General features: G+C 47.4%; 1 protein-coding gene across 3 annotated transcripts; it reads left to right on the top strand.

The window, feature by feature from the left end:
• The first annotated feature begins 1,938 nt into the window (after positions 1–1,938).
• CSNK2A1 (casein kinase 2 alpha 1) lies at positions 1,939–26,728 on the top strand. 3 transcript variants are annotated; one of them, XM_072878822.1, is made up of 16 exons: positions 2,006–2,092; positions 4,243–4,370; positions 5,123–5,276; positions 5,473–5,953; positions 15,679–15,878; positions 16,970–17,081; positions 17,988–18,089; positions 18,516–18,566; positions 19,373–19,432; positions 20,111–20,194; positions 20,608–20,718; positions 21,537–21,638; positions 22,539–22,639; positions 23,326–23,474; positions 24,810–24,896; positions 25,399–26,728. In XM_072878822.1, exons 5-16 carry the CDS (start codon positions 15,778–15,780, stop codon positions 25,512–25,514), a joined length of 1,176 nt encoding a protein of 391 aa, XP_072734923.1. In that variant the 5' UTR covers positions 2,006–2,092; positions 4,243–4,370; positions 5,123–5,276; positions 5,473–5,953; positions 15,679–15,777; the 3' UTR covers positions 25,515–26,728. The 3 variants fall into 3 exon arrangements, with proteins under 3 accessions (XP_072734922.1, XP_072734923.1, XP_072734924.1); XM_072878823.1 differs by lacking the exons at positions 2,006–2,092; positions 5,473–5,953 and having other exon boundaries at positions 4,269–4,370; XM_072878821.1 differs by lacking the exons at positions 4,243–4,370; positions 5,123–5,276; positions 5,473–5,953 and having other exon boundaries at positions 1,939–2,092.
• Positions 26,729–27,729: the final 1,001 nt, after the last annotated feature.

Below are 27,729 nucleotides of genomic sequence, written 5' to 3'. Positions count from 1 at the left end.
TGGCCCCACTGGGGTGAGCAGGGCAGGGACGCGTGGGGAGCCCCGCGGTGCTGGTTGGGGGGTGCGGGGCTGGACCCCACCCTACGGGGTCTGAACCGGGGACTCGGGAGGGCTCCGTCTACCCCGTGTGCCCCGGGCAGAGGCCTCCCCCCATCTGGGGACCCCAGGGTGGGGGTCTGGCGCGGAGCCGGCAGAAGGGCTGGGACAGGTGGGGGAGAGGTGACCGGCAGGCAGCGGCAGGCGGCAGCGGGCAGTGGCACGGGAAGGCCTTCGGCACGCAGCCGCGCGCCGGGAGCCCATTTCCCCACAACAGGGGCTGTTATCAGCAGCGAATACTCGGAGCAGTCCCAGGGGGGACCTCCAGCCCTTCCCCTCCACCTACCCCACCGCTCTCCCGCTCCGGCCCACGTCAATGCCGCCGTGAAGGTGTCGGAACAATCGCCTGACAAAGAGCTATTTTTAGGGGCCGGGACTCGGAGCGAGGATACGGCCCGGCCGCTGACAATGGGGGGAAGGGGGCCGGGCTTCCCCCGTGACCACTCGGCAGCAGAAGGACCTGTAAGATTTCCTCGATGACCCAGGCCTGTACAATACAAGGAAAGCACAAGAGGGAGATACCCCCGCCAAGACGAGCTGCTCCTTTACCTAATGGGAGTGACCCGGGGTGAGGGGCTGTGAGATTCGGGCCAGCGGCCTCCCCCATGGGAGACTCCCACACCGGGAGGGAAGCGGGGTGAAGCGTGGCCGTGCTCAGCTCTCCATGAGGCTGCGGCTGAGGGGAGCCCTGCAGGGGCCGGGCTGGCTCCTGTCTGCTTGTGCCACGCACCCATGCGCTGAAGGGCACGGGGCTGCGGGCACGGGGGGCTCCGGGGAGCAAGGGGGCGCGGACGTGGCTCAGCACAAACCCCTCTCCCCTGCGGGCTGGCTCACAGCTCCGGGCGGGCTGCAGCGCTTGGCCAGAGTCTGGCTACGGCGGCAGGGCAGCGAGCAGCCCAGGGGCTGCGTGTCCCCAGCCAGCCCCGCTCTGAGGGTGCCACGAGCCGGGGCACACCCCTGCCCTGCCCGGGGGAGCTCGGCGCGGTTTCGGAGGGAGCAGCAGAGGGGTGGGCTGTGCCTCGATGCGTTTCCTCCTCCCCAGGGTCTACCCCCGGCTCAGCCTGCGATGGAGGGGTCAGTGCGTGATCTGCTTTGGCCAGCCCTTGGGGGTAAAGCTAATCCCCCGGGCTGCACGACAGGAAATCGGGGCTGAAAACATGAAAGGCAGCGAGCGAGGGTCACCGGGCCCTGGAAGAGGTCAGGGCTCAGCCCAGCGCTGCGCAGGCCCTGCTAACACCGCGGGGGGAAGAGCCCCTGCAGCCGCACGGTGCGGGCCCTCCCCCCCGCCCTGCTCTGCAGCGTTCCCGGGGCTCCGGCCGCGGGGCCTGGAGGGCGGGCAGGCCGCCCGGCGGGCCGGGGGAAGGGCCGCCCCCCGCCGCGGGGCCCGGCCGGGCCGCGGGCGCTGCGGGCCCGGCTCGCCTCGGCAGGCCGCAGTTGCCACCTGGCGGCGGGCCCCGCGCACAGCCCCGCTGAGGGGCGGCCGCCGGCGGCCCCTCGGGAGCCCCGCAGAGGGGCCCGGGCCCGGGCGGCCGCCGCGCACGGCCGGGCCTCCCGCCGGGGCACCGCTGGGCGAGGGAGGCCGGACGCGGGCGGGCCGCGCTGGGCTGCGGGCCCCCGCCGCCTCGCCTCACGGGGCGGCCCGAGCTGCCCGTGCCGGGACACGGCCCGGGGGCACGGCCCGGGGACCAGGCCTGAGCCCCCCCCCTCCCCGGGCCTCCCCGGGCCTCCCCGCGCCGCCGGGCCGTGCCGCTGAGGCCGCCACCGCCGCCCGCCCCGCCGCGGACTACAGCCCCCACAACCTCCTGCGGCGCGCTTTCCCCTCTCCTGCGCATGCGCGCCCCGCCCCCCCGCGGCACGTCGCGCGCCAGCGGGCTGCGGGGTTTCCGCTTCCGGCGCGCCTCGCTCTGGTCCCTGCGGCTGGCGGCCGAGCCTTGTGCCTCCGCCATATTGTCTGTGTGCGGCCGGCGGGCGGGCGGCGAGCGGGCGGCCGCGGCAGGTACCGGCGGGCCGCGGCGGCTCCGGCGCCCCTCCTGGGGCCACGCGGCGGGGGCGGGCGGAGAGGGCGACGGGGAGGAGGCGCCACCGTGTCTCCCGCGCTCCCCACCCCCACCCCCCCGCCCCGCTGCGGGCACGGTGTGGGCTGAGGGGCCGCGGCCGCTCCTCGGGAGAGCTGGGCTGCGGCGGGGGGCCCGGCCCGGCGACGCTGAGGGGGAACGGGCGGCGGCGGCGGCGGCGGGGGGAACGGGCGGGCCCGGCGGGGAGGGGAGGGCAGGGCCCGCCGCCTCCTGCCCGCGGAGGGGGCCTCCGTGCCCCCCGGGGGGGAAGCAGGGCAGGGCGCTGCGGGGGGGGCCGCCTCGGCTGCCCTCAGCCTGGCCTGCCACCAGCTCTGGGGCCGCCCGCTGCCCCCGGCCACGCAGGAAGGGCAGGGCCCCACGGAAGGGTAGCCTTCCCCTCCCCCCAGCTCTCCGAGCTCGCACGTTCAGGCGGTGTAGGTGTTATTGACTTAAAAGGCTCGGTCTTGCCTTTTCCCCGCCCTGCCCAAAAAAGCAGGGGGCTGCAAGGTGTGCGGAGGGGTAAGGAGAGGCCTGTTTCTTCTTGATCCTACCCCCAGCCACGCAGGGACTCTGTTGTGGGCCTTTCTGGGTTGATGGGGAGGTGGTTTTCACAGATTTCCACACCAGTCGCTCTCCTCTTCTGAAAGCAGCAGTGGTCAGTCTTGCCCCTGCTGTAATTTAGTTAATTGTGCCTTGGGGCAACAGGCTGTGTGGCTGTTGGTAAAATATGCTTTGTAAACGAAAGGGCAGATAAGATTATGAAACCCCATGCATGTTGTTTGTTAGATTACTTTATTCTTTCTTACTAAGGGCTTTGGGTACAACCAATAAAGTTTGGATTATGAACACTCAGTCATCGGTATATTTTCTGCTGACAGCAGTGGTTGATCTATGCAGAGACTCACAAAGGCATGTGCCTCAGTTCTGCAAGCTAAATTTATGGATCCTGAGCCTCTGTTGTTCAGTGGCACGGTCCTTCGTGCCCGTGCCGAGCCCCGGTACCTGTGAGGGAGGTCCGCAATGGCACGGGGTTTGCGCTGTTCAAACCTGCCACCGGCTTGGGGTTTTGGAGAGCTGCTCCTGCGCTGACCGTTGATGCCGGGCTGCGAAACCAGGTGCTGTGCGCACGTCGCTTTGGAGGTGGCTGTGCTGTGTGCTCCACGTGTGCTCACCTGGCTCGTGCAAGTGTTGTCCTCGGCATGCTTCAGAAACGGCTTGGGAAGAGCAGCTCGTTCTGTGTCTCAGGGTCAGCACCCCTCGGGAGTGGCTGGGGGCAACATCATCTTTTTGGAGAGAAGCACATGGAGACAGCAGCATTTCTGCTGGGGGGCAGGTAGCAGTTTAGTTTGCTCTGTGAACACTCTCTCTGTTCAAAAACATAATAGTTGCTCAAAATATTCAGGCTCAAACAGAGTCGGTGTTCGCACCGTATTGCCAGTCGACCTGGGTGTTGGATGTGACCCTGCCAGCACGGATTCTGGGTGTAGCATAGGTAGGTGCAGAGAAGTCGCTCGTCCTGTGCGTTGTTCATGTTGGCGTGATGTAGAAAAGGGCGAAGCTTGTGCTAGGAGAGGGGAGACTGTGCTTGGGAAGGCTAGACAGGATTTGGAGAAAGTGTGAAGCTTGATCAACTCCTCAGTTAGTCCTAGAATTAGGATGAGGGTAACGTTCCCGTTCTTACAGCACAATGCCACGCCTGGGTAAAACATACCAACAGTGGTACGTCCTCTGTGGAGACGCACTGTGTCTATAACTGGAAAAGAAAACTGCAATAGGATGCGGCTCCCACCGGCAGAAGAGTGTCTGCTCCTCTATACAGGGCAGTCTGCTTTCTGCCCTCAGGAGAAGATCCACCCGTGTCTTGGGGGTGGAAATCTGGCTCTTCAGATGCCTCCTGGCACTAGAAGGGTTTATTGTAAAGGTCCAGATCTTTGCCTGAGTGTGAAGTATGTAGATCTTTGGTGGTAGGCAGTGATCCTTCCCTTTCATCTTGGCAATGGAGAGAGATTTCCTTTTTTTCACCTTTCTCTGTTACCTGGTAATATAATTTCTATTATTTATGCATCGTTAGTGAAACCTGGTTGTCTTCTAGTTCCCAGTAGCAGAGAGTTCAGTGTGCATGTCCTGCAGCTCGGACCGGTGAGCTTACCGAGTCGGATTCTGCCCACGAGGAGTTGAAACGGGGTTGAGGAAGGTAACATCAACCCTGGAGTGAGGAAGGTAACATCATCTCGGCCTTGGCTGTAGCAGAGGAGGGGAAGCTAGCTGAGTAGCCGGGTAATGTGCTGTGGTGGGGGTAAGCCACAGAACATGGAAAAATGTGGTGAGAGAATTGGGTGCTGGAGGAGAAAGCGGGTACTTCCAAGTGGGAGATTCACAACAGGTTCTCTGGGTTTGGCAGGGCACATGGGTTTGTGGATCGAGGAGAAATGGGTTCTGTTGGTAATACGGCTCTTTGGAAGAGGGATAGTAAAATTGGCAGTAGGTTCTAGCACATGTGGAGGAAACTGGATCATGGAATGTTTCATGGTATTAAGTGGAGTTTAGTTTTGTGCAGGGGCAGTTAATGGTACTTGTTTACTTGAAAAAAGCTGATGAAACATGAGAATGAAGATGCAAACCTGTGAGTGGGGATTACTGGGGAAAGACTTGGTAAAACTCCATTTCCTGAAGGTGAGACATGGAAAGACTTTAGTATTTGAGATTTGGGGCATTTTCAAGTAGTGCAGGTTAGGTGCATCGACATGAAATGGGTTCGTGGTAGGAGTGTTGGGTGTTAAAAGGTGGTTATAGATTTGTGGAGTTGTAGAGAAAGAAACAGTGTTTCTCATGTGATAAAAGGGACAGAGACGTAACTTTCCCCAATTTTATTAAATGGCGGGTGTCCTTATACCTTCTACTTGAATTCTTTTTCTGCATTTTCTCCTTACAGAACTAATTTTCTCTTTTTGTCTTTCCTCATGTCCTCTGAGGAATAAGGGAAAGGAAGACAGGAGAAGCAAATGGGTGACATTGTGGTGGTGTGATTAATTTCATGTCACATTTCTGAAGATGCGGGGATTTATTTCTGGGTTACCAGACCTGTCACCTCCACTGTTCCTCCGTTACTGAATTGCTTACATTAAGGTATCTGTTTTATAAACTATCTGGGCGAGATTGATGCCATCTTAGGTTTCATTGTCCTGTAAGGGTCTTGAGAGAATAAACCCCACAGATTTTAAGATCAGGAAGGACTGCTGTGACTCTGGCTACAAACGTTATCTGGTTTTGATTGCAAGACAACTCTTGGATAATTTTTCTGAGCTTGGATATCTCCTTCCAGGGGCTTCCAAGAGCTGGCTTTCCTGGAATTTACAGAACCTAATTGGAGAAAAGGAGTTCTCCTCTGGACCTAGAAAAACTGCTTTGAAGAGGAGACGGCAGCTTTCTGAACTGGCGTTAGTGCTCTTGCTGAAAGCAGAGTGTTTTTACAAGCTGTTTTTTGGACCCCGTTTGCCATCAAGGTGCCAAACCTATCTGTCTGTAGGAAAGGTTGATAAGAAATGGGATTGTTGATGTGGTCATAGGATCAGTGGTTCACGGATATCTTCTGTTGCTCAGGCATCAGCAATAGAGGAGCAGCAACGTGAGCATGACATGAGTCTTACCTGCTCTTCGTTCAGACTGTTCTGGACAGTTTTATTCAAACAAATGATTTTATTATCCATTTCATGCTGCTGCTTTGGGAAGCTGAAGAGCAGAAGGGAGACCTTGGAGTTCTTTGCGGACTCAAGACAATACCACCACAGACTTGTATTTGGAAGGTTACTATTTCAATAATTTTAATTTTCCACAGAGTTTATTTCTGTCCTTCTTATGACCGATTTCTAATTTTTAAGGAATATTACCGTTTGCAGGGAGGCGCTTTCTAAAGCAGGCTGTCCAGCTGCTTCATCTAATGGCTGGATTATATTATGGCATGTTACTTGAAGTGAATGACTAATAAAATGTGTACTAGATGGAAGTGGAAAATAATTTTGGCCATGGTGGAATTTGGCTGCTGGTTGCCAATTGGATAGTCATGTCTTCGAGTGTTAACAGCAGCCCTAGAAAAATGAAGTTGTTCTGTCTGTTTTTGCAGAGAAGTAGGCCTCTGCCCTTGCACCTTCTGGAACAACCAAAGGGTAAAGTAGTCTTTTTTTAATTAAGCTAAGTGTAGGGAGAGTCCAGTGTTCTGCGGTGTTAACAAAGAATTATGTGCCAGAACTTGCTTTTGCTGGGTGGGAGAGGTCTCGCCATGTTGTGAAGAAGTGCCCCCAAAGTCCTCCTGCGTGTCCAGGGAGGTGAAATGGTGCCTCTCCTGTGTTCTGGCCAAAGCCCTTGGAGGAGGCGGTTTATCAGCACATCTTTGCACACGTGTGCGTGAGTTGTCAGTAAATCTTTATTTTTAGTGCTCTGAAAATGGATGAGGGTGGACGCGCACAACAAATTAATTTCCAGTACAGAAAAGCAAGAGCTCCTGCAGTGTTCCTTCTCTTACAAGTTTTGTTGCAGATTTCTCTATCTGTTACCAGCGTGCTGTTAAATTCCAGGCTTGCCTTGTGCAGATTAGGCAGCACTTTGATTCAACTCCAGAAGGAAAAGGAGGACTTTTTGCTCACTGAGGAAGTTGTGCAGCATCCAGATTCATGTCAACTTGGCTTACAAATTAAAAGTTACAAGTTTCGGTATTTTAGAACGTATGGCATCCAGGCATATGTCCAACGTATGCATCTTACCAGGCATATGTAAGACGTGTACTCATCCTAAGCCGTGACTTAATGCTGCGCAGTGGCTTTACGGGGTGATTGCAAGGTGTGAAGAAAGATGCTGCGGAGATGGACAAACTTCTCCTTGTACATGGCCAACAGTGGTGTGGGTTTGTTTGGCATGGCGAGGGTGGGTTCAGCATTCGTGTCCCTGCTGGGTTACACTGAGTGAGGAATGCTGTGGTCACCAGGCTTCAATTAATCTCCAAAACACTGGTGTGAAATATTAAAATCTTGGTCAATACATTTACATCGCCTGCAATGTCTGGGAGAGCTGTCTGTCTAGCTGTATAAACCCAGCACTGGTGTGTTGTGTTAGGGTTCCTGGTGCATCGTAGATACTGATTTCTGGAGTTTAATAGCTGTTTTTTTCCATTTGATTTTCAGAAAGGTTGTAGCTAGGTTCGTCTTGTGTTAATAATGATGAATTTTGAGACAATTATGTTAGAACTTCTACTTTCTGGCAGGGGTTTGCAGCGGGTGTCTCTTGCTGAGCCTTCTGGATGCCAGCTGAACCGTGAAGATGGTTTGCAGTGCGTTGCCTGCTCGATGGGAACAGCTGATCACGGGCATTCCCTGAAGAAATAGTTACGTGCAGTGTACGCTGGTTTAGCCTTTGGCTCTGGTAACTGTTCCTGCCTCTAGGAATTGCATTATCAGATCAATTAAAAACGTATAACTTTTACAGATGGTAGGTACAGTTCAGTTGTCTGAGTTCTAGCTAAATCACTCTCTGTACGTGAACCATAGGAGTCAAATCAGCTGAACGATTGGCCTGTCAGTATTCTGTGTGTACTAATTAATGAGGAAAACAACTGTATCACTTAGCAGTAATTAGGAAGGTAGAACTTTCCAGAGGACACTGCCAGTTGACCTGATGTCGGCTGTGAAGAGCCTGTAGTGGTGCTGAAACATTGCCCTTCGTGAGCCTTCAGGAAGAGTTAGCTGGTATTGCCGGGATCTCAGAAACGGTGGTTTTGGTAATTGACTTCCTGGAAAATACTGTCCAAAGCTCCAGTAGTAGGAGCTTTGGTTTTAGTAACACTCTTAGAAGAAAAAGAATCATTTCACATTGAAGTCCTTGCAAGTGCTCTTGCTTTGGCTTTAGGTCAGACCTAAAGAGATGTGCCTCCAAAAAAACCCCACTGCCTTTCCTGCGCTCCCTGCTCGGCCTGAACTATCCAGGCAGGGAGGAGATGCCAGCAGAAGAGTATTGTCATCGGTTTCTGTTTTGGGGTGTGTACTGACAGGTTAGTTTGGAAATTCCTGGTTACGTTTGTAGCCGTTTTTATTTGACTGTGTCAGGAGTCTTCGGCACTGGCAGTAATGATACCTGCTGTGATTTGTGGGAGTCTGGGAACTGTGGCAGGAGAAGCCGCAGGCGCGGGAAAGCAGCAGAGCCTGCACTCAGCTGCTGGGGCTTGGGTGTCTTGCTGGTGTTGCTGCCCAGTGCAGCTCCACGGCCTCATCCAAGATCAGTCGTGGCGTTTTTGTGTTAGGCAAAGTTTTCCCTTTGCTCTGTGTGCTGTGGAGTAGCTTAGCTATGAGGGAGAGTTCATGATTTTTGGGGAGAAGTGGGAAGCGAAGAGCTTTCAAAGTTGACTGTTCTGTATAAAATCCCTTAGGAGACGGGGTGAGGAGCGTTCCCATCACTGGCAGCTTCCTGCTGCTGGAGAAAATCCCGGCTGTTCTGCCCCAGGTACACATGCTGTTGCCAACACTGAAGTTTTGCAGAGGACAGTTGTCCAACTAGGCTGGGATGCTGGAGACCTGTAGAAGGTCTGTGTAAGCTCCCCTAAAATTTAGCTGTTACAGGTCTGAATAAAAAAAAAAGACTAACTGTGACAGAACTTCTGCTAGGAGAGCATGTGGGCACCGGTGATACTGCCAGGGCAACCTGGAGAGCGTCAGACGCTGCTTTCCACATTTGTGAAGTGGGAGAGTTAAGTTTTCCCCAAGGCTGCGGAGGTTATCGTAAAATAAGGAGTTACAGTAAAACTATTTCATGGTCGGTCCTGTGACTTCCATATAGATTGTGATCCTCATTACAAGGGATGACCTCTTCGTTGGCAGGAACTGCGAGGAATTCAGGGGAGGAATCAGTGAAGCTGATGAAGGAAGAATCAGTCTCAATTTTACGACGTTGCTATTACAGGATTACTCCAAGATGTTTCTTCCAGTTTAACTAAACCTGTCAAGTGTTTTCCCTAGTGACTGGTCATGTCTTATTTTGAATTAAGTCACAACTGTTCCTGTTTCTTTTTTAAGAGAATGTTTGAGGTCGTTATATATGGTTGTTATATATTACGATTTGTTATTTTTCCATGGCCGGACACAAACAGCTGTTTAAAAGAAATCTGGAAAATAATTTTGGTGGAAAAATGTAGTTAGAGCAGACTGCTGTTCCAAAAAAATACCAAGAGAAAAGTTTGATTTCAAACCTAGGCTTTTTTTTTTAACTCAATTAGATTTTAAAATCTGCTTTTCTATTGACGTTGTCCCTTTAGTAGGTAAATGGTCTTCAGGAAAGGATGTAAAACGTCAGTTTATTTAATCAAGGCTTATTTCTGTTGCAGCTATAAAATCATAGAAAAATATAGGTTGCAAGGGACTTCTGGAGGTCATCTGTTCCATACTCATAATGCTGCAGTTCCAGCATCATGAAAATACGCAAATTAGATTTATTTTGTGAGATAGAGCATATTTTTTATAAAGTTGGTTACTATTATGTCTTCTTTTAAAGGTAAGCTGGGTTTTGATTAATGTTGGCTGCCAGTAGGCTGTACTCTAGTATTTAAACATGTCTTGATATTTTAATTTCAGTGGTGTTTATCCAGTACTAGATGTTCTCCAAACACTGAAGAAGTGAGCACTCCTTCCCTGGGAGGCTCACAGGCAAGGGATAAATGGCCTATGTGAAGGAAATAATCATTAATTTTATCTGATAATTGTAACGCTTCCTCTTGCTAATAAAGCACATTATACACTCATGATTTCAGAGGTTGGGTTTGAGCCATTTACTATGAAAGGTAATGTCTCACTTGCAGTTGTGGATAAAAGAGAGGAACAACCTTTTGGTTCCAGGCTACTTACTGTAATTCTGCTCTTCTCGGCCAACGGAGGGCTTTTCTTTTTTCAAAATGAACCGGCTGCTGTCTTTCTTAGCCTGTTTACAGTCTTAGTCTGTCACAATCGCAGCTGGTAAGGAGCTTACATGGGGAAAGTAGAAGTGAGAGGAAAGTGTCTAGACCTGTTTGACCAATCTGTGCATCTTGCTTTCCCCTTGAGGGGACGATGAGGTTGCCTGGGATGGTCTATCTGGAATTGATAAAGTGACGGAAATATTTTCTTGGCTCTTTGAGTTTGGCTTGCTGCAATTCGGGGCCTTTCTTACTCCTTTGGGACTGCTCTCTGCTAACTGAATTGAGTTCAGGTGGGTCATCGATAATGATCATGTTTATGTGGGATTGAACATAGTTCACCGAGTTCACTCTGCTCTGTCTGGATGAACTTGGAACTACCCAGTGATACTCTGCTCATGCTGAGGGAAAGTTGTGCTGTCAGCAGCAATCCACAGGGAGACCAGTGTGAAGCGTTGCTTGTGTTCTTGGGTGCATTATTTATACTCCAAACCTTATCCACAAAGGTCATCGCTTGGATAGCACTTGCAGTTCCTCAGGACACCAGTCTTCTGGAAAGCTCTTGGCTTCCAGCTCACTGGGAGTCTGTATGTGCCCTGCATCCTACTGGTGCAACTTCTTAGGTTTAAGTTTCTGAGTAACTGTGTGCTTGAGAGAAGCTCCATGCCAAAAACATTTCCATTTAAAAGGAGGAAAAAAAAGATTCCAATATCTCAGTTATTCTTGTCTAAAAAAAAAAAAAAAGAGGTGAATTTTACTAGAGGCTAAGTAGGTGTGTTCCTCAAACTAATTTGCATCAATTTCTTAGCTATGTTTTGTTGCTACTTGCTGTGAGTGGATACATCTGGAAGGAGAGAGGGTGCAGGAAATTCCTATACTAATTGGGTATAGGTGCTGTAAGTACAGATACTTCACAAGAAATCAAGTCCTCCATGGGGGCGGGGGTTGCCATTGGGATTAGAGTGCATTGTAAGGATGATAAAATCCCTTTTTAAGGGGGGGGGTAACAGCGCTTTAAATTAAAATGTTTTAAAAATCAAATTCGAAGTAAACACTGAGAGGCTTTTTACCATTTATTGAACTTTAGGCATAAAAAGTCTAGCTTACCAAGCTGTTCAGACAATAGGCTACTGTTAGAATAATTCTAACTTTTAAGAACTGATCTCTTATTAATTAATAGACCTTCCAATTAAAAAATTCCTATATGATGGCAGCACAATTGTTTCTGTCTCTTGACGGGGGCTCTCAGGCACTCCTGCGGAGTAATTATCAGTCGTATATGCAGTGCTGTATTTGGCTGTGTTCTTGTGATGTTTTTTTGTACACAGGATGAACAGGGTCCTGTGGGGTGCTCTCGGTAAGGATGCTGTGTAAGAGATTAGCCAATTGGCAGTTTGCTAATATTTAAATGGCGTTTTTAAGGGCAGGCCTAGGTGGGAAAACCAGGCACTGAAATTTTTGCATGTTCCTTGTTTGGTATAGCTACCATGTGAGCGCTGTTTGGTAATGTCTTCCCAAGGGGTGTCACCACAAGTGCTAAAACAGAAGAGCTGTTTTCTGTCCTTGGACAGGCAAGCCTTAGCGTTGAACAGTGTGTGTCAGACAGTAACTGGAAGCTTTGTCTTCCTCTGGTCTCTGGTATATTGCCTAAAAGCTCACAGTTATGTTTCCTAGTTAAGCACTTCTCTACCAGAGAAATTAAAATTTTCAGAGATGCATTGTGTTTTTTGGAGATGCTCAAGGCTACACTGGACACGGCAACCTGATCTAATTAGATCTGTTTTGACTAGATTACTTTTAGCAGGCTCTCCCAGTATAAATTATTCTATGATTCTGTCATTAATGCAGGAATTAATAAATGACATGTTCTGTTTGGATTCCGAGTGCAGAAATAGAACTCATCTTTTATAACAAGCTCAGGACACTCAATCTATCTGTAATTGCTGCTCATACTGTAGATTTTCTGCCTTAAAACTGCAAGCTAAACTGCCATTTGCATGGCCTCACCTGTCCCCATTATTTGTCCCTATTTGTGTGTGTCCCTTCTGTCAAAGAGCTTGGATCCACTGCAAAATTATTATTTTGCGAAAGCAAAATATATACAAATTCCTTAGCAGTTTTGAGCAGAGAGAGTGGGAAGCTTTCCGGCAGGGTAAGTTTGTATATGTGCGGAACTTTGCTTTAAAATCAAATTATCTGTGTAGACTCTCTCCTCTTCCTGTATAAAGAACAGTAGACAATAATACCTACCTTCATAAATAGGCATTGTGTGCCATTCTTAGATGCTACAGTCCGATGATTTCCTGAAAAAGCCTTTCTCTGAGCAGTCTATTACAGCATGCAGTTTGTGCTAGGCTAGAGCTACGTGACAAAAAATATCCACTGTGAAATTTGATCTGTCTTTCGATAATGTGATTGATTTTCCTTTTTTTATTATTTTTTTCCTTGCTGAAACTGATCTTGCTAAGCTGGATGAGGTGGAGCAGTCATGTGTTCTTCATTGATACCGAGTTCTACTTAAAAATTAAAATTGCTAAGTCATCTTAGACGTATATAGGTTCAGTTAATTCTCACACAAGGAGTACTGGGCAGAGCAAATTAGCTAGTGCATGTCCTGCCAGAAGCACATGGAATGAGGAGAAATAAAACCACAGTGATTAAACTTTGAAATCTAATAAATTTCACTGTACTAAGTGTTCTAGTAAACTTGCATGCTCTGTTAATGCCTGAATACGTTTTCGGAATGTACATCTAATTTCTGAGTGTCTGAGTCATGCCACAGAAATGGTTTGAGGTCTTAGATGATTGCTGCCTAATCTTCTGAAAGTGTATTTTGTTAGAGGACTAACATTTTGTCCAGGAATAGATTTTTTTTTTTTTTTTTTTAGTAATACTTCATATTCTTCCGTTAGCTGAATACCTGGCTGAAGTGCCCTGTCCTTCCTTTATTGGGCTGAGGCCTCAGTCACACCTCTGTTGTGGACTTTGGAACAGTGCCGTGTCCCTTTTTAACCTTGAGGCTGGATTACTGCAACCCTGTCTACCTGGAGCTGCCTTCAACACCGTTTGTGTGTCAGTAGGTCAAAAAATAACCCACGCTGCCGAGGTCCGTACCACCTGAGGAGGCTTAGTCCCCACCAGAGACTCGTGTACGTTTCTGCCTCCATTTCTGCAGAACCAGCTGCTGGTCAAGTTGTGTGACAGGGTGAAGGACGTCAGACCTGTGTCCTCTGGGTCCTCCACCATCTTCATAGCCAGTGGGTCTTGCTGCCGTCCTTGCAGCAGACTGAAGTACTGCAGACCTCGAATAACTGACGTGACACTGCCAATAGAGCAGGGTTTTGCTTCTAGAATTTTGTTCTGGTGTAACATATCCTGATAGCCTAAGCTAACTGCTCTGAGCAGGTTTCTAGGTCTTTCTGATTAATGGGGCTATTATTTCCTCCTGCAGTCTGGCAGTTGCCCATTTTCTGTGAAGGGATAAGATTGGCATAGCAAATAAGTACATTATATTCGTTTAGATTATAGCATTGCCCGCTGATTGAGTGCCTTTCTATAAACAGGGCTGTATAGTCTCTGCCATATGCTACACACCAAACAATACTCTTTCATGCTCCGACGCAGCTTCCTTCCTTGTAAGTTATTTTGAAAGCTGACAAAGAGATTCTTGTACTTAAATGTTTAAAAATGTGTTGGCTTTCACTTGTGAAAGATTTGAGAGGTGCAGAGGCACTACTTTTATTTTAGGTAGGACAATATTGATATAAAACTGTAGTAAGTTACTGTTGTCTTAAATATTCAAAAATGAGCATATTTGTCTCTGACATACAGTAACTTTCTTTTGAGTTATTTGGACTAGTCTCAATAGTGATGAAACTCAACAGAAGTTTTGCAAAAATGACATCATAAGGAGGAAGAAGTGGAGGTGCTTACCAAATCCTTTGGACAAGCAGAATGGAAAGAAACATCTTTAGACTGTTGCAGCAGAATTTTTCTTTCGTGTTTGGGTAAAGCATCATAATCCAACACAGATGCCGCTGTCTTTTGGACAGTTGGATTTAATGTCTTGACTACAGAAAGTTGTGACCAAAACCGGTGCCCCATCCCAGCAGAACTCTTCTGGCCGCCTCGGTTTGTCATGAAGTCTTCCGAGCATCCTCGAGCCATTTAATCCCTGGATGGTTCGTAATGACTGGCCTCTCTGAGATCTTCCTGACGTCCTTTCTTGTCTGACTGCTAGTTGGGCATGTACTTTTCCTCATGATAGTCTGAAGTGTGGATGTAACTTATCGCTATAAATGTCCTACATCTCCTGGAGAATGCTATTGTCTGTGCTAGGACTTAACTGCATTGTACAGCGTGGTGCTGCTTTTTTCCTTAAGTAAGCCCAGAGACGAGGCCCAGTGGCTGCCTGCTCTGTAGGTCTTGCTCACTTTCAAGTGGGCACTGGGTTATATGTAGAAGGTATCTGTTGTGGGATGATGGGATGAGATGTCCCTGCCAGGAGGGCATGAACAGAGTAGCAAAAGCCTTCTTCAGAATACGTGGAAATGGGAAAAATGTTGTACTATGAAAATCCCCAGAGTGATGTTCAGACTTCAGCAATCTTGTCTTTGGATAACGTTTTGGCCCTGATGCTGCTTTCAGGTGAATAATTTTACATTTTTATTTTGTGGGGAAAGCAGCATGAGTGATTGTGTTGAAATGCCATTAAGCTGTTTTATACAAGCCTGCACAGTGATATCCAGGTGGGAGGGTGCTTAAAACTGAGAAGATCCATGCTCTGCCACAGTGTCTGGATTTCTCTGCTCTCCTCTAGAAACCTGTTCCTGAGCTGACCAGCCTTGCTTTGTACATAAATGCTGTGGTTAGTACCTGCATTTTCCAGTGGATGGAAAGGGCAGAGTAGTGGTGGATCAGTTCAGGGTTTGTTTTTTTTTCTTTCCACAGAATGAATCGACGTAGCCACACAAACCTTTGTGTGTGAGCACATGAAAGGCTTCAGTCCTTTTAAGAATTGCAAGTAAATCCCAAAGTTCTGATTTAAATGAAAATTGGTTTTTCTAGAAGTTGAAACTTCAGAAAGTGCTTAATTTAGGTTGCACAGGTGACCTTGTTGATCTGTCAGCTCTGTTGGCAGCATTGTTTATTAGTGCATTGCAAGAGGTGGTAGCTGTGCAACCTCAAGTGAAGGAAGCATTTTGGTTACATGGGATGGCACAAGACTTCTTCCTGGATGGGGGAGAGATTGCAGCCGATGGCTGTTGCTTTCACTCTGGAGCTGAAAGGAAGGAGTCTGTCTGCAGATACAGAGCACGTTGCATTTCTTCCCTTTTGGAACGTTATCTTTGCAACCATAAGTTGGAAACTACATGCTGAAAGTTGCAAGGGGCGCGGAGGGGGGGGGTTACTTTTGCTAGCGGGGCCAAGTGGTCCGGTCCTGTGTGAGGGAGAGCAGAGAAATTGTTTTCAAGCTCTCGCAAATGATCCCAAGCGTCTGGCTGGGCTCCAGCCTCTCCTTCTCAGCAGCTTTTAAAGATTAACTTAAATATTTTTATGGTATCTTGAGATTTTAACCTCTGGTTTATTTTCTCTCTGCAGGTGGAAGAATCTGAGGCCTTTATCCTCTGTCCAGCTTTGCAGTTCGGGTAGCCTCTGATTTCAGACATCTCATCATTTCCGCCTGCCAACCTGTCTGATATGTCGGGACCCGTGCCGAGCAGGGCCAGAGTTTACACGGATGTGAACACACACAGACCCCGGGAGTACTGGGACTATGAGTCGCATGTTGTTGAGTGGGGGTAAGTCTCTGGGCTGCCTATAGATGTCCCTGGACTGGGATCGATCCCGGTAGGATCTGGCATAGCGGTGCGTGGGGAGTTCAGGCACCTGTGCTGCATTAGGCTTTTTCGTGCTCCTTGGCAGATGTCTAGCATGCATGGCAGCGTTAGGATCACAGCTTTTCTTTGGAATTGCAGCAACGGCAGAATAACCTGTTGTCTGTCTAAAAGTGTTTCTTGTCAAATTTTTAAATCCCCAGCAGTGCAAGAACATTTTCAGCAGCTCCCTTAAGAGTTTGTTTTGAAGAATCTTTGCTGGGTAGTCAGGAAACTTGTCCTTCCAGAGGGCAGAAAATCTTTATCTGAAACAGTCTAACCAGCCCTGGGTGTGGGGCTGAAAAGAAGTGAAAAGACATCTGATGTTGCTTCTGACTTGCATGAGTGACGAGACTCAGCAGACTTAAATAAGTACATGCTATTTTGTGACTTGTTGCTCAGCTCTCTGCGAGTGACAGGAAAAGATGTCTGCTGCTTTTTGAAGGAAGGAGGTGTCTAAATTGAGTTCATGACTAAACCGTCCAAGAATCAGACAGCAGTAATGCCAGCTTCGTAGCTCTGCGTTCCTGCTTTTGTATAGCAGGGCCCAGACTAAGTTCTTCCCTCAGCTTTGTGGCAGTTCCTGGTTTCTGAAATGTACACAGTCTTCTGAGCATAAGTGGTGTCTTGTGCCTAGTCTGTTTTTAAACAGGCTAGCACTTAAATTTTTGGTCTTACTGGCTTTGTTGATTTCTAACAACATTATACAAGGAAAAATGTAGCTTCCAAATATAGAGACTGGTGGAAGGGATAGCTCGAGTTTGCTGATGCTGAAATGCGTAGTTGGGCTTGTTACCTACTACAGAAGAAATAAGTTCTGGATTGAATCTGGCTTGGGCGAGTAGAAGCTCCCTGTTTCTCTCCTAATTCTTAATTATCATGTTCAGGAGATGTAAGACACTAGTTAATCCACCTTGTCTGGAAGGTGAGGCAGTGATTTAGTGTTAAGGAGCGGTTTGGAAATTGCGATGGAAATGACTGAGCTCTTTGGAACTCTTAACTTTTTATCTCCACAGAAATCAAGATGACTACCAGCTAGTTCGAAAATTAGGCCGAGGCAAATACAGTGAAGTATTTGAAGCCATCAACATTACAAATAATGAAAAAGTAGTTGTTAAAATTCTCAAGGTGAGCTGGGGATTGGGCAAAAGCTAAAATCTGTCTTGAGGTGATCAGGAGGCCAGAAAGTGCAGCATTTGGTCTAAAATGTTTGGTGCTCTAAGACTGAAATCCTTAAAGCCTGGCTTTGGAGTGTCACCCAGTGAAATGGGCCATCATTTTGAGCCTCCTAATAGAAGGCCTACACTTGGTGATTAAGTCAGATCTCTGCCTGTAAGGAATTAGTCTCTATCTTAGAGGAGTCCTGGTGCGCAACACGTTTTTACTTGGAGCTAAGCAACCCCTCAACAGCTGACTGGAAAATTCTCACCTTCTCTAACTACCCGTGCCCTGGCATGCTGTCATGTGCATAGAGGCCTATGAGCTATGGGATCATTGTCCTTTAAAGCCACTGCTTAGATTTAGGGACTGCTAACCTTAAAATTTTCATTTCTGCTCTGCATGTTCCATTGCACAGGTAATATCCTTCCAGACTGAGTAAGGGTCTCCTGGATGCTGGTTATTCCACAGCCTTGATTGGTGAAACACCTTCATTTAGTGGCCCTCAGATAGCTCATGGACTTCTCATAGTTACACATTTATCACATGCCAGTTAAGAAGTTTTGGACTATCAGATCATGTTCAGACAGCTTTAAAAAAAAATATGCCATCTTCCGAAGCCTCATTCACATGAAACTAATGTTCATAGCTGTCAGGGTTGTATGGTTAGAAAGGAGACTGCAGATATTTGAGCCTTTACTGGAATGATGCATAATCAAGTAACAACAAAATCTAGCTGTTTGAACTTAACTTGCAAAGGCTCCAACGTATTTTCCTGACTTGCAGTCCCTACCTTGGTCATCTGGATGTTGAGCTGGCTATTAACCTCGCTTTACTGGAGTGCTTTGTCTTACACTTTGCTTTTTTATTCTTCAGCCTGTTAAAAAGAAGAAAATCAAGCGTGAAATCAAGATCTTAGAGAACTTGCGAGGCGGTCCCAATATAATCACCCTTGCAGATATAGTAAAAGATCCTGTGGTGAGTATGGAAGGAACTTAAAGGGTACACTGGGGTTGTGGGTGAAGTTGCTGTGTTTGACTTCAGCTCTGATCTGGCTTTTTGTTTTCCCCTGCTCTTAAATCCTGCTTTTGAATTCCTTAATCAGATCAGCTCTTAATCTGATTAGCTTCTTTTAGAGAGCCCTTCCCCCACAGGTCCCTTCAGCCCCTCACTCTGTAAGGGTGAGATACCAGTGAACTGAGACAAGTTAATTCATTCTACAAACAGTGCTGCCAGGGGCTGCAGGCTTTGGCTCTGCTTTCTCTGGCTGAGGGGAATCATAAGTATGTCTGAGGCAGAGGGGCTTCTAGCAGTTTTAGGAGTAAAAACGGTTTAATTCATTATCCTGAATGAAAACATATTATCTCAACTTAACGAGGCTGAACACTTTTCTCTCTGTTTTAGTCTCGGACACCCGCTTTGGTTTTTGAACATGTAAACAACACAGACTTTAAGGTACAGTGTGGGATGTGAACTTCTAACGTTTTCCATTTGAAAGCCACTTACCTTTTTCTGGGGAAAGGCAAGTACGTAGGGGGCAGGCAGGTTATTAAATAATTTCCTTCCAACATAGTAACTGTCTTTAAAGGTAAATACACTTGGGACAGGAGTTTGTCATTAGTCCTTTAGTACTATTTTGCCACAGATGTTACAAGATGAGAATCCAGATTCTAAGTTATATTGTAACCTTCAGAGCAAATTAATCTGTTATCTTGTGGACCATCAGTGCCTTTTTGAAACATTTTGCTTTTATGTTCAGTGTATAACTACTTATTGGAACCACTTTTAAATGTGGACAGCTGTTTCTGTGGCTTTCCGTACTTCTGGGAAATGGGATTTAAATGTTTCTTTGTCCCCTTCCCTACTGACCTGTCCCAGGAGAAGAATGGCTGTGCAGTGCTGTCTGGAATAGCTGCTTAATGTTGCAGAGCACCCTTGGTCTTTTTGAGACCCAGCGTGCAGGCATAATGCATCGTGCTGGTCGTGGGCGAGTGCAACCTGAGGGAGTTAGTGACAGGAACCAGAATGTACTGTCTGAGCAGAGCTGCAAGTAAACTATGTATGTGATTTGTAAGGGGAGAGGAACAGGCTGATCAGAGTTGGGTGTGGGATCCGAGTAACTTGGGAAACTTTTACTGTTCCTTCAAATGGGTTTGGAGAACCACAGCAGCAGAGAACAGGGCTGGGTTGTTCTGGATTGGCAGGGATGTGGTATTTTTCTTGGGTGTTGAACACTGATACGATGTGTTTGTGTCCCACAGCAATTATACCAGACATTAACAGATTATGATATTCGATTCTACATGTATGAGATTTTGAAGGTAAGTTGGTGTTTTGCTGTGTTGTCAGTTTATTTCTAGGATTTGCACTCAGCTAATCGCATAGAGATGGTTATCATGTCACTAATGGGGGCAAAGAGAAGAGAAAGCCTATGGAAGAATTGGGCAGAAAAATATATATCAAGCCAGTGTCAATTGTTCAGCCTTGTTTCTGCAACAAATTCTAGCTCTTTTTTTTTTTTTTGAGGCTAGCAGAGCCTTTGGGTACACTGAGATAACTTAAGATCCTCAATCAAAAGTACATGTAGCCTCTGAAAACAGAAAATTGTAAGCTGTTACTGGCTGGTTTTGTGCTTTAATGTAATGTGAGTCAAATGTATTTGTCCATTCTTCTGAGACAGATATTTTCTTCTCAGGACCCTGGAGAAGGGGAGGCTTTTTTGATCAATAGTGCCTAGTAACTATGCTCTTAGGGACTCTGAAATGCCATTTTTATGAGGAAGCACATGAGGTGAAGTCAAAACACTTCTGTTGCTGGGACCTCCCTTTGAGAGGGGGCTCTAGAAGCGTTTTCTGTGGTCCGCAAGTCTAGTCCAGGATATAACACTAGACAGTCTTGTCGTCTAGTTAGACTTGGTATATGTGAAATACTTCTGAATATGATTGAACTTGAAAGGTTCTTGTGAATCCAGCGTCTGTTTCTTTGTATGTCACCTACAGGCTCTAGATTACTGCCATAGCATGGGAATCATGCACAGAGATGTCAAACCTCACAACGTCATGATTGACCACGAGCACAGAAAGGTAATGACAGGGGGCAGGCTGGAGGGCAGGGAGAGGTCCTACTTTTCTCTTGGCAAACTAGGATCCCTTCTGGGTACTCCTCTGTAGTGGTACTAGCAGACACCTTCAAGGGGGGCCACACAGCCGTCATGTGGAAAAATGTAAAATGAAATTCCGTACACTGCTTTTTTTAAGTTTTTATGGGTCACCTGTCACCCATAAGTAGGGTTGGTAAGGAGAGGTATTTTATTTAGACGGTTGGTGATTATGGGTGTGGGGAGAATATCTAAACAGATACTCTGATCAACTTCAAATTAATTTAAAATAAAAGACTTGTAAATGAAGCTTCAGGCTAAACTCACCTGTAGTGCGGTTCAGCCAGTGGAGACTGGAGCATCCCTTGAGCCTTTTTTCTTTTTTTCTACCATTTCTAGCTTAGACTAATAGACTGGGGTTTGGCTGAATTCTATCACCCCGGCCAAGAGTACAATGTCAGAGTGGCTTCCAGATATTTCAAAGGACCTGAACTCCTTGTAGATTATCAGGTAAGAATTACCAGGATTTATCACTGACTTTTGTATGGAAAGTCTGTGCCATTTCAAGGTAGCAAGTGAGAAATTCAGATATCTAGAGACCTGAAGCTAAAGACAGTCCATTCTAAAATGTATCGCAGAAAGCAGTGGCTGTAAAGCCACTGAATTAAAGAAACTAATGAGTAGTCTCAGGACCTGAGGAAGAGCCGCAGAACTATCATCATGCATCTCGGAATACAAATGTTGAATATTTTTTTAGCAAGGCTGCTTTTGCAGTAAGGTACAAGAATGAAAGTAAGTCCTTGTGGGAATAGCTAGTACTGCATGAACTTCTAAATCAAGCTATAAAAACATCCCCGTATCTGATGGCAGTTTGCGTTATGGAAATGCTGTGGGCTGGCAATAGTGGTGTTACTGGTGACTTGCAGATTGTGCCGGTTCTGAATGAAGGCGCTTCCTCATCTGCCCGTGTACCTTGTGGAGTCCACTCCTTTTGTAGCTTGTGATGCTTCCCTTCTCAACGTGCGTGTCTCAATGATTCATAAACATTGACGTCTGCAGTGAAAATAGAAAAAGGCACTGGTCTTTAATATCTTTACGGACAAGGATGGAAATAGGATACCTGCCGTTCTGCTAATTGCTGTATCCCAGTTTGAGTAACTGGAACACTGAGCTGAACGGTGATCTAGTGATGAAGATGCATGAAGATATTTCAGTCTGTTCCCAGTGTAATGTGGCCGTGTTTGTATCACTGGAGGGAGGGGGGACCCTGTTAGTATCTGTTCTGCTTAATTCATTAGAAATTGAATTGTCCTTCTGGTTTTGTACAGATGTATGATTACAGTCTGGATATGTGGAGCTTGGGTTGCATGTTGGCTAGTATGATATTCCGAAAGGAGCCATTTTTCCATGGCCATGACAACTATGATCAGGTGAGAGCTGGTCATGTACAATCTCTGTTCTCTTAGCACAATGAAGGTTTCCTGCTTACACTTCTATCGAGGGATCCGAAGAAGAATTTAAGCATTTCTCTAATGGCTTCTTTGCTCAGTTTGAAGCCACATTCCTTTTCTCAAGTGTGCAAGATTATCTAACCAATTAAATAGAAGTAGATTTATAGTGCTTTGTATTTATGAGCTCCTCAGTAGATATCTGGAAAAAGTTACAACAGTAGTTATATTAAGGCTGGTGTGTTCTGGTATGTAGATCAACTATTCCTGAGGTTATGTTATGTGCAAAGCCCCTGCCCCTATCCACCCTCCCTCCCCTCTGTATAGAAACTGTGAATTTGGTACAGTTCTATCCAGATTCTGAAATCGTTGATGTGTTGCCTTTGAGGCCAAAATTTTTATGCTTTAACATGTGCTCTGCATCTGAACTAATGTGCAGGCATTCAAGAACAGTGACCTTCTGTTCTCAAACCTTCATTCTGGAGCCCTCCGGGGTGGCACTTCACCCTTCACGTTCAAGTTAAAGAGTTCCTGCTTTTTTGACCAGTTATTCTTGCCTTCCCACCCTGTTGGTTTTGAATATTTTCTTGCTACAAAGGGAGTTAGTGTTGCAAGATCTCAAGTTTTAGTGGTGTTAGGGTACGGAGCTCCCTCCTGGCTGCCTTGCGTTACTAAGTTCCGACTGTGAGCGGAGGCATGTTCATGATGCCTGTGATTGTATGTGGCCGGGGAAGTCAGAGCCACGGGACGACCCTGTGGCTGCTGGTTCAGACTACTGAGATCAAATTCAAGCTCCCAAGGGATTCGGCTGCTATATCTTCACACTGGCTCTGGCGTTATCATACCCTCACAGCAGTGACTTATTTTTCTGTTTGTTCCCAGCTGGTGAGGATAGCCAAGGTGCTGGGAACAGAAGATCTGTATGACTACATTGACAAATACAACATTGAACTGGATCCACGTTTCAATGACATCTTGGGCAGGTGAGCCAAGGTCCAGAGCAGCTCATAAGCTCTTGGTAGACCCGGACAGCTGCTGCTTTGTCAACAGACCTTGAAGTAAACAAACTTACGGGAGAAATCGGAGCCAAGATTCTTGAGAACTGTCACTTTGGACCTTTGATCCCTTTTGCCAGTTCTTCCCATGGTCCTTTATCTGCAAATGGACTTGAGGAGAGGTTTTTAAATGTCATCTAGGCAATAAATGAACTGGTGGAGCATAAAGCATGAAGGGCAAATGCTCTCTCCAGTATTCTGGGGGGAAAAAAAAAAGTGTTTCTCAGAATTACAGTGCAGAAAATCAGGTGCTGCTTCAGATGGCATTTACATATTTTTTTTCCCTCAGAGTTATTTTGTGTGGCACGTACCAAAACTACAAGGAACTAATGTTGGGGGCGTAAGAGACGAGCAGAAGCTGGGATTTTAGGCCTGTAAATCCATTCTGATCTTGAGTCCTCATGGTGTCCAGGGCTGTGGTGGCTGTGCCGCCGCGTGGAGACACGGTGTACTGCTGCTTCGTGCTCTGGTACGGCTCAGCCCCCGTTGCTGCCGCACCAAGCAGCGGCCGCTCTCGGAGACAGAGATCTGTCACAGTTCTTGCTCTTTAAAAAAAAGTGAATTTTGGCATTGATGTCCTCTGCCTAGCTTGATTTGGGTATCTTTTTCTGCAGACACTCCCGTAAGCGATGGGAGCGCTTTGTTCACAGTGAGAACCAACACCTGGTGAGTCCAGAAGCTCTGGATTTCTTAGACAAGCTGTTGCGATATGATCACCAGTCACGACTCACAGCGAGAGAAGCCATGGAACATCCCTACTTCTGTAAGTACCGGCTGCTGTCATCAACTGCTCTCCAAAGAGTTCTTCCTCTGCCTCTGGGAAATCTCTGTTCCAGTAGGTTGTGCAGATAGGAGCTAAGAACAGCAACATAATAAGCCTGGTCTCTGCAAATAATTGTGCTGGAGCTGAGGCTGCTTGTCTCCGTGGTGGATAAAGTAGGCCACTGCCACCTACACCAGCTGAGGAAACAAAACGTTATATGCCCGTGTCAGGCCAGTGAATCAGCAGCTCTGTGTTAAAGCAGCTTTGGTGCTAAACCCGTGCTAATTTCAGCAGGTGTCTGGGTACAGGGATTCCTGTGTTTTGATAAAACCGGGTAACTGCTTTGCTGGGAACCAGGCCCTTTTAACTCCTTTTGTTACTAAATGTGTACCTTAGTGAATGGTATATTGAGGTCTTGGTTTTGCAAGCAAAAATGTAACTTTCACTAGTAAATGTTTTTAAACGCTTGCTGTTTTTCACAAATCTTGATATTTAGGTTTATGAAACAGCTGTAACAATGCAAAATATGAGTGTTTGCTCGGCTATATTCTTTTTTTTTCTTGCTGCTGAATGAACTTATGTAATTAACAAACAGTATAGATCTGCGTTACGCCTGTGGCAAATGTTCAAGTGAAACGTTCTGCAAGTATGAGCATTAGTAAAGCTGAAAGCTTTGAATGTGAGAGTTGAACAAACAGCTAAATTAACTTGTGTCCAAATAGAGAGAGAGGTTTTACTGAACTCAGTATGAGGAAGGGCAAAATTTGAAATTCCCTTGTCTGATGCAGTAGGCTTGGGAGGCAGGAAGGGGTTGTCTCTGTTAGATGGTAACGTTATTTACCCGCAGCTGAAAATAAAGGGCTGGCAGGTAAACGGGGGACATCTTACAGAAGACAACAAGCTCCAGTGACACTCATTACAACTCACAGGCTGCTGTGGGATGTGTATAGAGACATGACATGATTGTAATTTGTGATAAATCTTTCTGCTTGCTACACCCATTTGCTGGGTTTGGCTTTATGCAATTATGCAGTTGCTTAGCATAGGAAGGAGAGCAACTTCACCTTCATTGCCTTCAGCTTTGAAGTCTAGCAGTCCTGCTGAACTCCAAAGCACATTACTTAGGCGACTCTTCACTGATCACGTTACCTTGGTACCTTCTTGGGTGCTTCCTGCTGGAGTTGGTGGAAACTCCTGTGTTCCGGTAGATGATGGTTGGTGGTATTTGACGTAGGCAGCACGGCAGGACTGGCTGAGCACAGAGGTCGCGGGCAATCAGTGTGCTTCAGCTGCTGTCTGGCAACATGGCATCTAAGGGTAGTGTGCTCTTCCTAGATCCCATCGTGAAAGACCAAGCTCGGATGGGCTCATCCAACATGCCGGGTGGCAGCACTCCTGTCAGCAGTGCAAGTATGATGTCAGGTCAGTTCTGCTCTTGACTCTTCTCGGTGCATGGCATTTTACAGCACTTCCACGCGCTGTGTGGATGTGAGGATGCAGGAGGGTGAGTTCTGCAGGTGGGGCATTAGATCATCTGGGACCAATGACAAGGGCAAGGAGGGCTACAAAGAAGTGGGTGGGAGAGCGTGATAAATAAGGCCTCGCTGCAGCCTGACCTGCTTTTCTGGTCTCATTTTAAAAAGTGCTTTGCAGTTGGATTTTTTGGCAGCAGTTTGAAGGAGAGTGATCCTGCCATACATCTGCCTGCAGTGACACTTGTATGTATACAAACCTGCGCTCTTTTCGGAGGCTGCAGGGAACAGCGACAGATCTTTAATCTCAGCTTATTTTGGCAGCTCTGAAAACGTCGCAAAGCGGCAGCAAACTGACCTGCAAAGATACCGCTTCATTTAAGAAGCTGAGCTGTCCTGGATAGCAATGCACTGGTTTCACTCTAATTCCTGCTTACCTGTCTCTCTTCCAGGGATTTCTTCAGTGCCAACACCTTCACCCCTTGGACCTCTAGCAGGCTCACCCGTCATTTCTGCCACCACCACTCTGGGGATGCCCGTTCCAGCTGCTGCAGGCGCTCAGCAGTAGTGATGGGCTCTGTCTCCTGCTGCCTGAGCTGAGTCAGGTGGGGAAGAGGTTTCCCCCTCCACCTCTCCTCAGGACGCAGCTCGTGCCTGGCAGGGGAAGGGAGGGGATGAACGCTTTGGAGGCACCGTGTCTGAACTGTTGCTTGTGGATTTATAGTAGTTCAGTCATTATATACAAAATTATTATAGGCTGATTTTTCTTTTTTTACTTGAACTTTTCGTAACTCAGGGGATTCCCTGAAAATACCTACAAATGGAATATTTCTCGGACAGTTCCCCCCTCCCCCTTCCCCTCCCCCCCCCCAAAAAAAGTACTCTTCATTTAAGAACAAAGATGAATCAACAGCATTTCCAAGCTCTTGCATCCTGCTGGAAATTTCTTCTCTTCATGTTCCCACCATTACTCCTCCACGAGCCTACACCTTGGGGGATTGTGCTGTTCTCCAGAGACTACCAAACCAAGTCTTCGTGAGGCAGGGGAGGGGGATTCTTAAAGTACCACTCACTTTAACCCCATGTCCTGCATATGACTCAGCCGGGGTACACTGAGGAGACAATTCCAGTATGGAGAGGTGGTATAAGCTTAAAAGGAGTAAGTGCAGATAATGTCTGAAACCCTAATTGGATTGAATCATGTCTCCTTAGGAGCCAACCAGAATGCCAACTCACCCCCTTGCATGTAATTTTAGTCTTAAAAGATGAAGTTACTGATCCAATTGGAGTCCTTGCCACCTCCTGAGAAAGGTGCTCCTGTAGAGCGAGCCGTACTCTGATCAGCCCCTTTCTCACAGAGGGTTCTTCCTGCCATTGCTTGGCTTGGATCTCTGGAATTAGTTTGTTATTGGGTATATTGTTTTTATAAATTGTTTATATAGGTTTCAAGCTGGTGGCTACTTAAAGCTGGAAAAATCAGACTGCGCCAAGTCCGATATCACATCTTCACCCACCATCCCCTCCCTCACGTGCCATGTGGTGAGAATACCAGTTACCTCACAGTCTTGTAAATATGCACTGAGAGGAAGGAGCGAGCAGACGTTAACTTAAACTGAAATGGTAGATCAGTAATTGTGGACAAATATTATCATTGACAACGGAAAAGCACCCTTGTTACAGCCCTGCTACCCCTTGCTGTGTATATATACTTTGTCCTTCATATGTGAAAGATCCAGTGTTGGAATTCTTTGGTGTAAATAAACATTTGGTTTTATTTATCGAGGTTAGATTTAAGTTCCCTGTGTAGAGGCCTCCCTGGGGCGGCGGTACACTTTGACGCAGGAGTGCCCGGCAGCCTCCCTGCGCATACTGGGGAGGCCGTGTCCCCGTTCACACGCACCTTGCATGGTGAGCAGCGCAGAGAAGCCTTACACAAACGTCACAAGCCAAAGTATCTCCTGGGAGAAGGAACTTTTTGCCATAAAACCAAAAAACCCTCTTCTTCTGTCTCAGCCCTGATGGATGGGGAGGGGAGATGCTGAACCAAGTCTTAGTTTTGTGTGTGTGTTGCCGTTTGCTGGATTTCGATTACTTGGTTTTGGTCACGTCGCGCTCGCAGGGCTCCGCTGGAGCAGCTGTAACCACGGTGGCACCCGTCCCTCTCGGTGACCTCCCATCCTAAAGCCATCGCAGCAGTTGCTTGCCCTGGGCATTGAGTGCGCTCCCCGTTCCTCAGCGACTGCTGAAGCCTTCGGCTCCTGCTTGTCCTCTGAGCACCCAGCCCTCCTTGGCTCTTCTTTGGGGGGGTGATGGCCACGTACTTCCACGTTCCTTCCGTTAATTTTGCAAGATAGGGTGGAGCGTGTGGGCCGGGTTAAACCGACTGAAGAGAAACGGGGCAGGAGAACATGAAACATCCTCCTTTCTGTGAGGATCGCTGGCGGGGGAGATGAAGTTTTTCACGAGCACCAGGGTAGCTTTCTCCTCCGTGACTTCATCCACCGGAAATACTTCGTATTTTATGTCCTAGAATGATGTGAAAGTTGGACCGTGTTGACAGTTTCCTTGATGTGCTGTAATGTAAAAGCACCCAGTATGCCAAAAATACAGCTTGCGGTGGTTTGCGCTAGGTTGTGAGCTACGCAGGACGTTCAACCCGCTGTTTTCCTGTTATTTTCACGTTGAGGGAGGTCTGCAAACCGGAGCGCCGGCGGCTCCCTCCGAGCTTAAAGACGTGGGTAAGCCGCACGCAAGAGGGGACTGCCGACGGTCCCCATGCCCTT

Source organism: Ciconia boyciana, chromosome 14 (genome assembly GCF_034638445.1).
Source record: "Ciconia boyciana chromosome 14, ASM3463844v1, whole genome shotgun sequence".
In the NCBI taxonomy this organism is placed as follows: domain Eukaryota; kingdom Metazoa; phylum Chordata; class Aves; order Ciconiiformes; family Ciconiidae; genus Ciconia; species Ciconia boyciana.
Note: the sequence above shows the minus strand (reverse complement) of the source record. Positions and strands in the feature narration are given on the sequence as shown.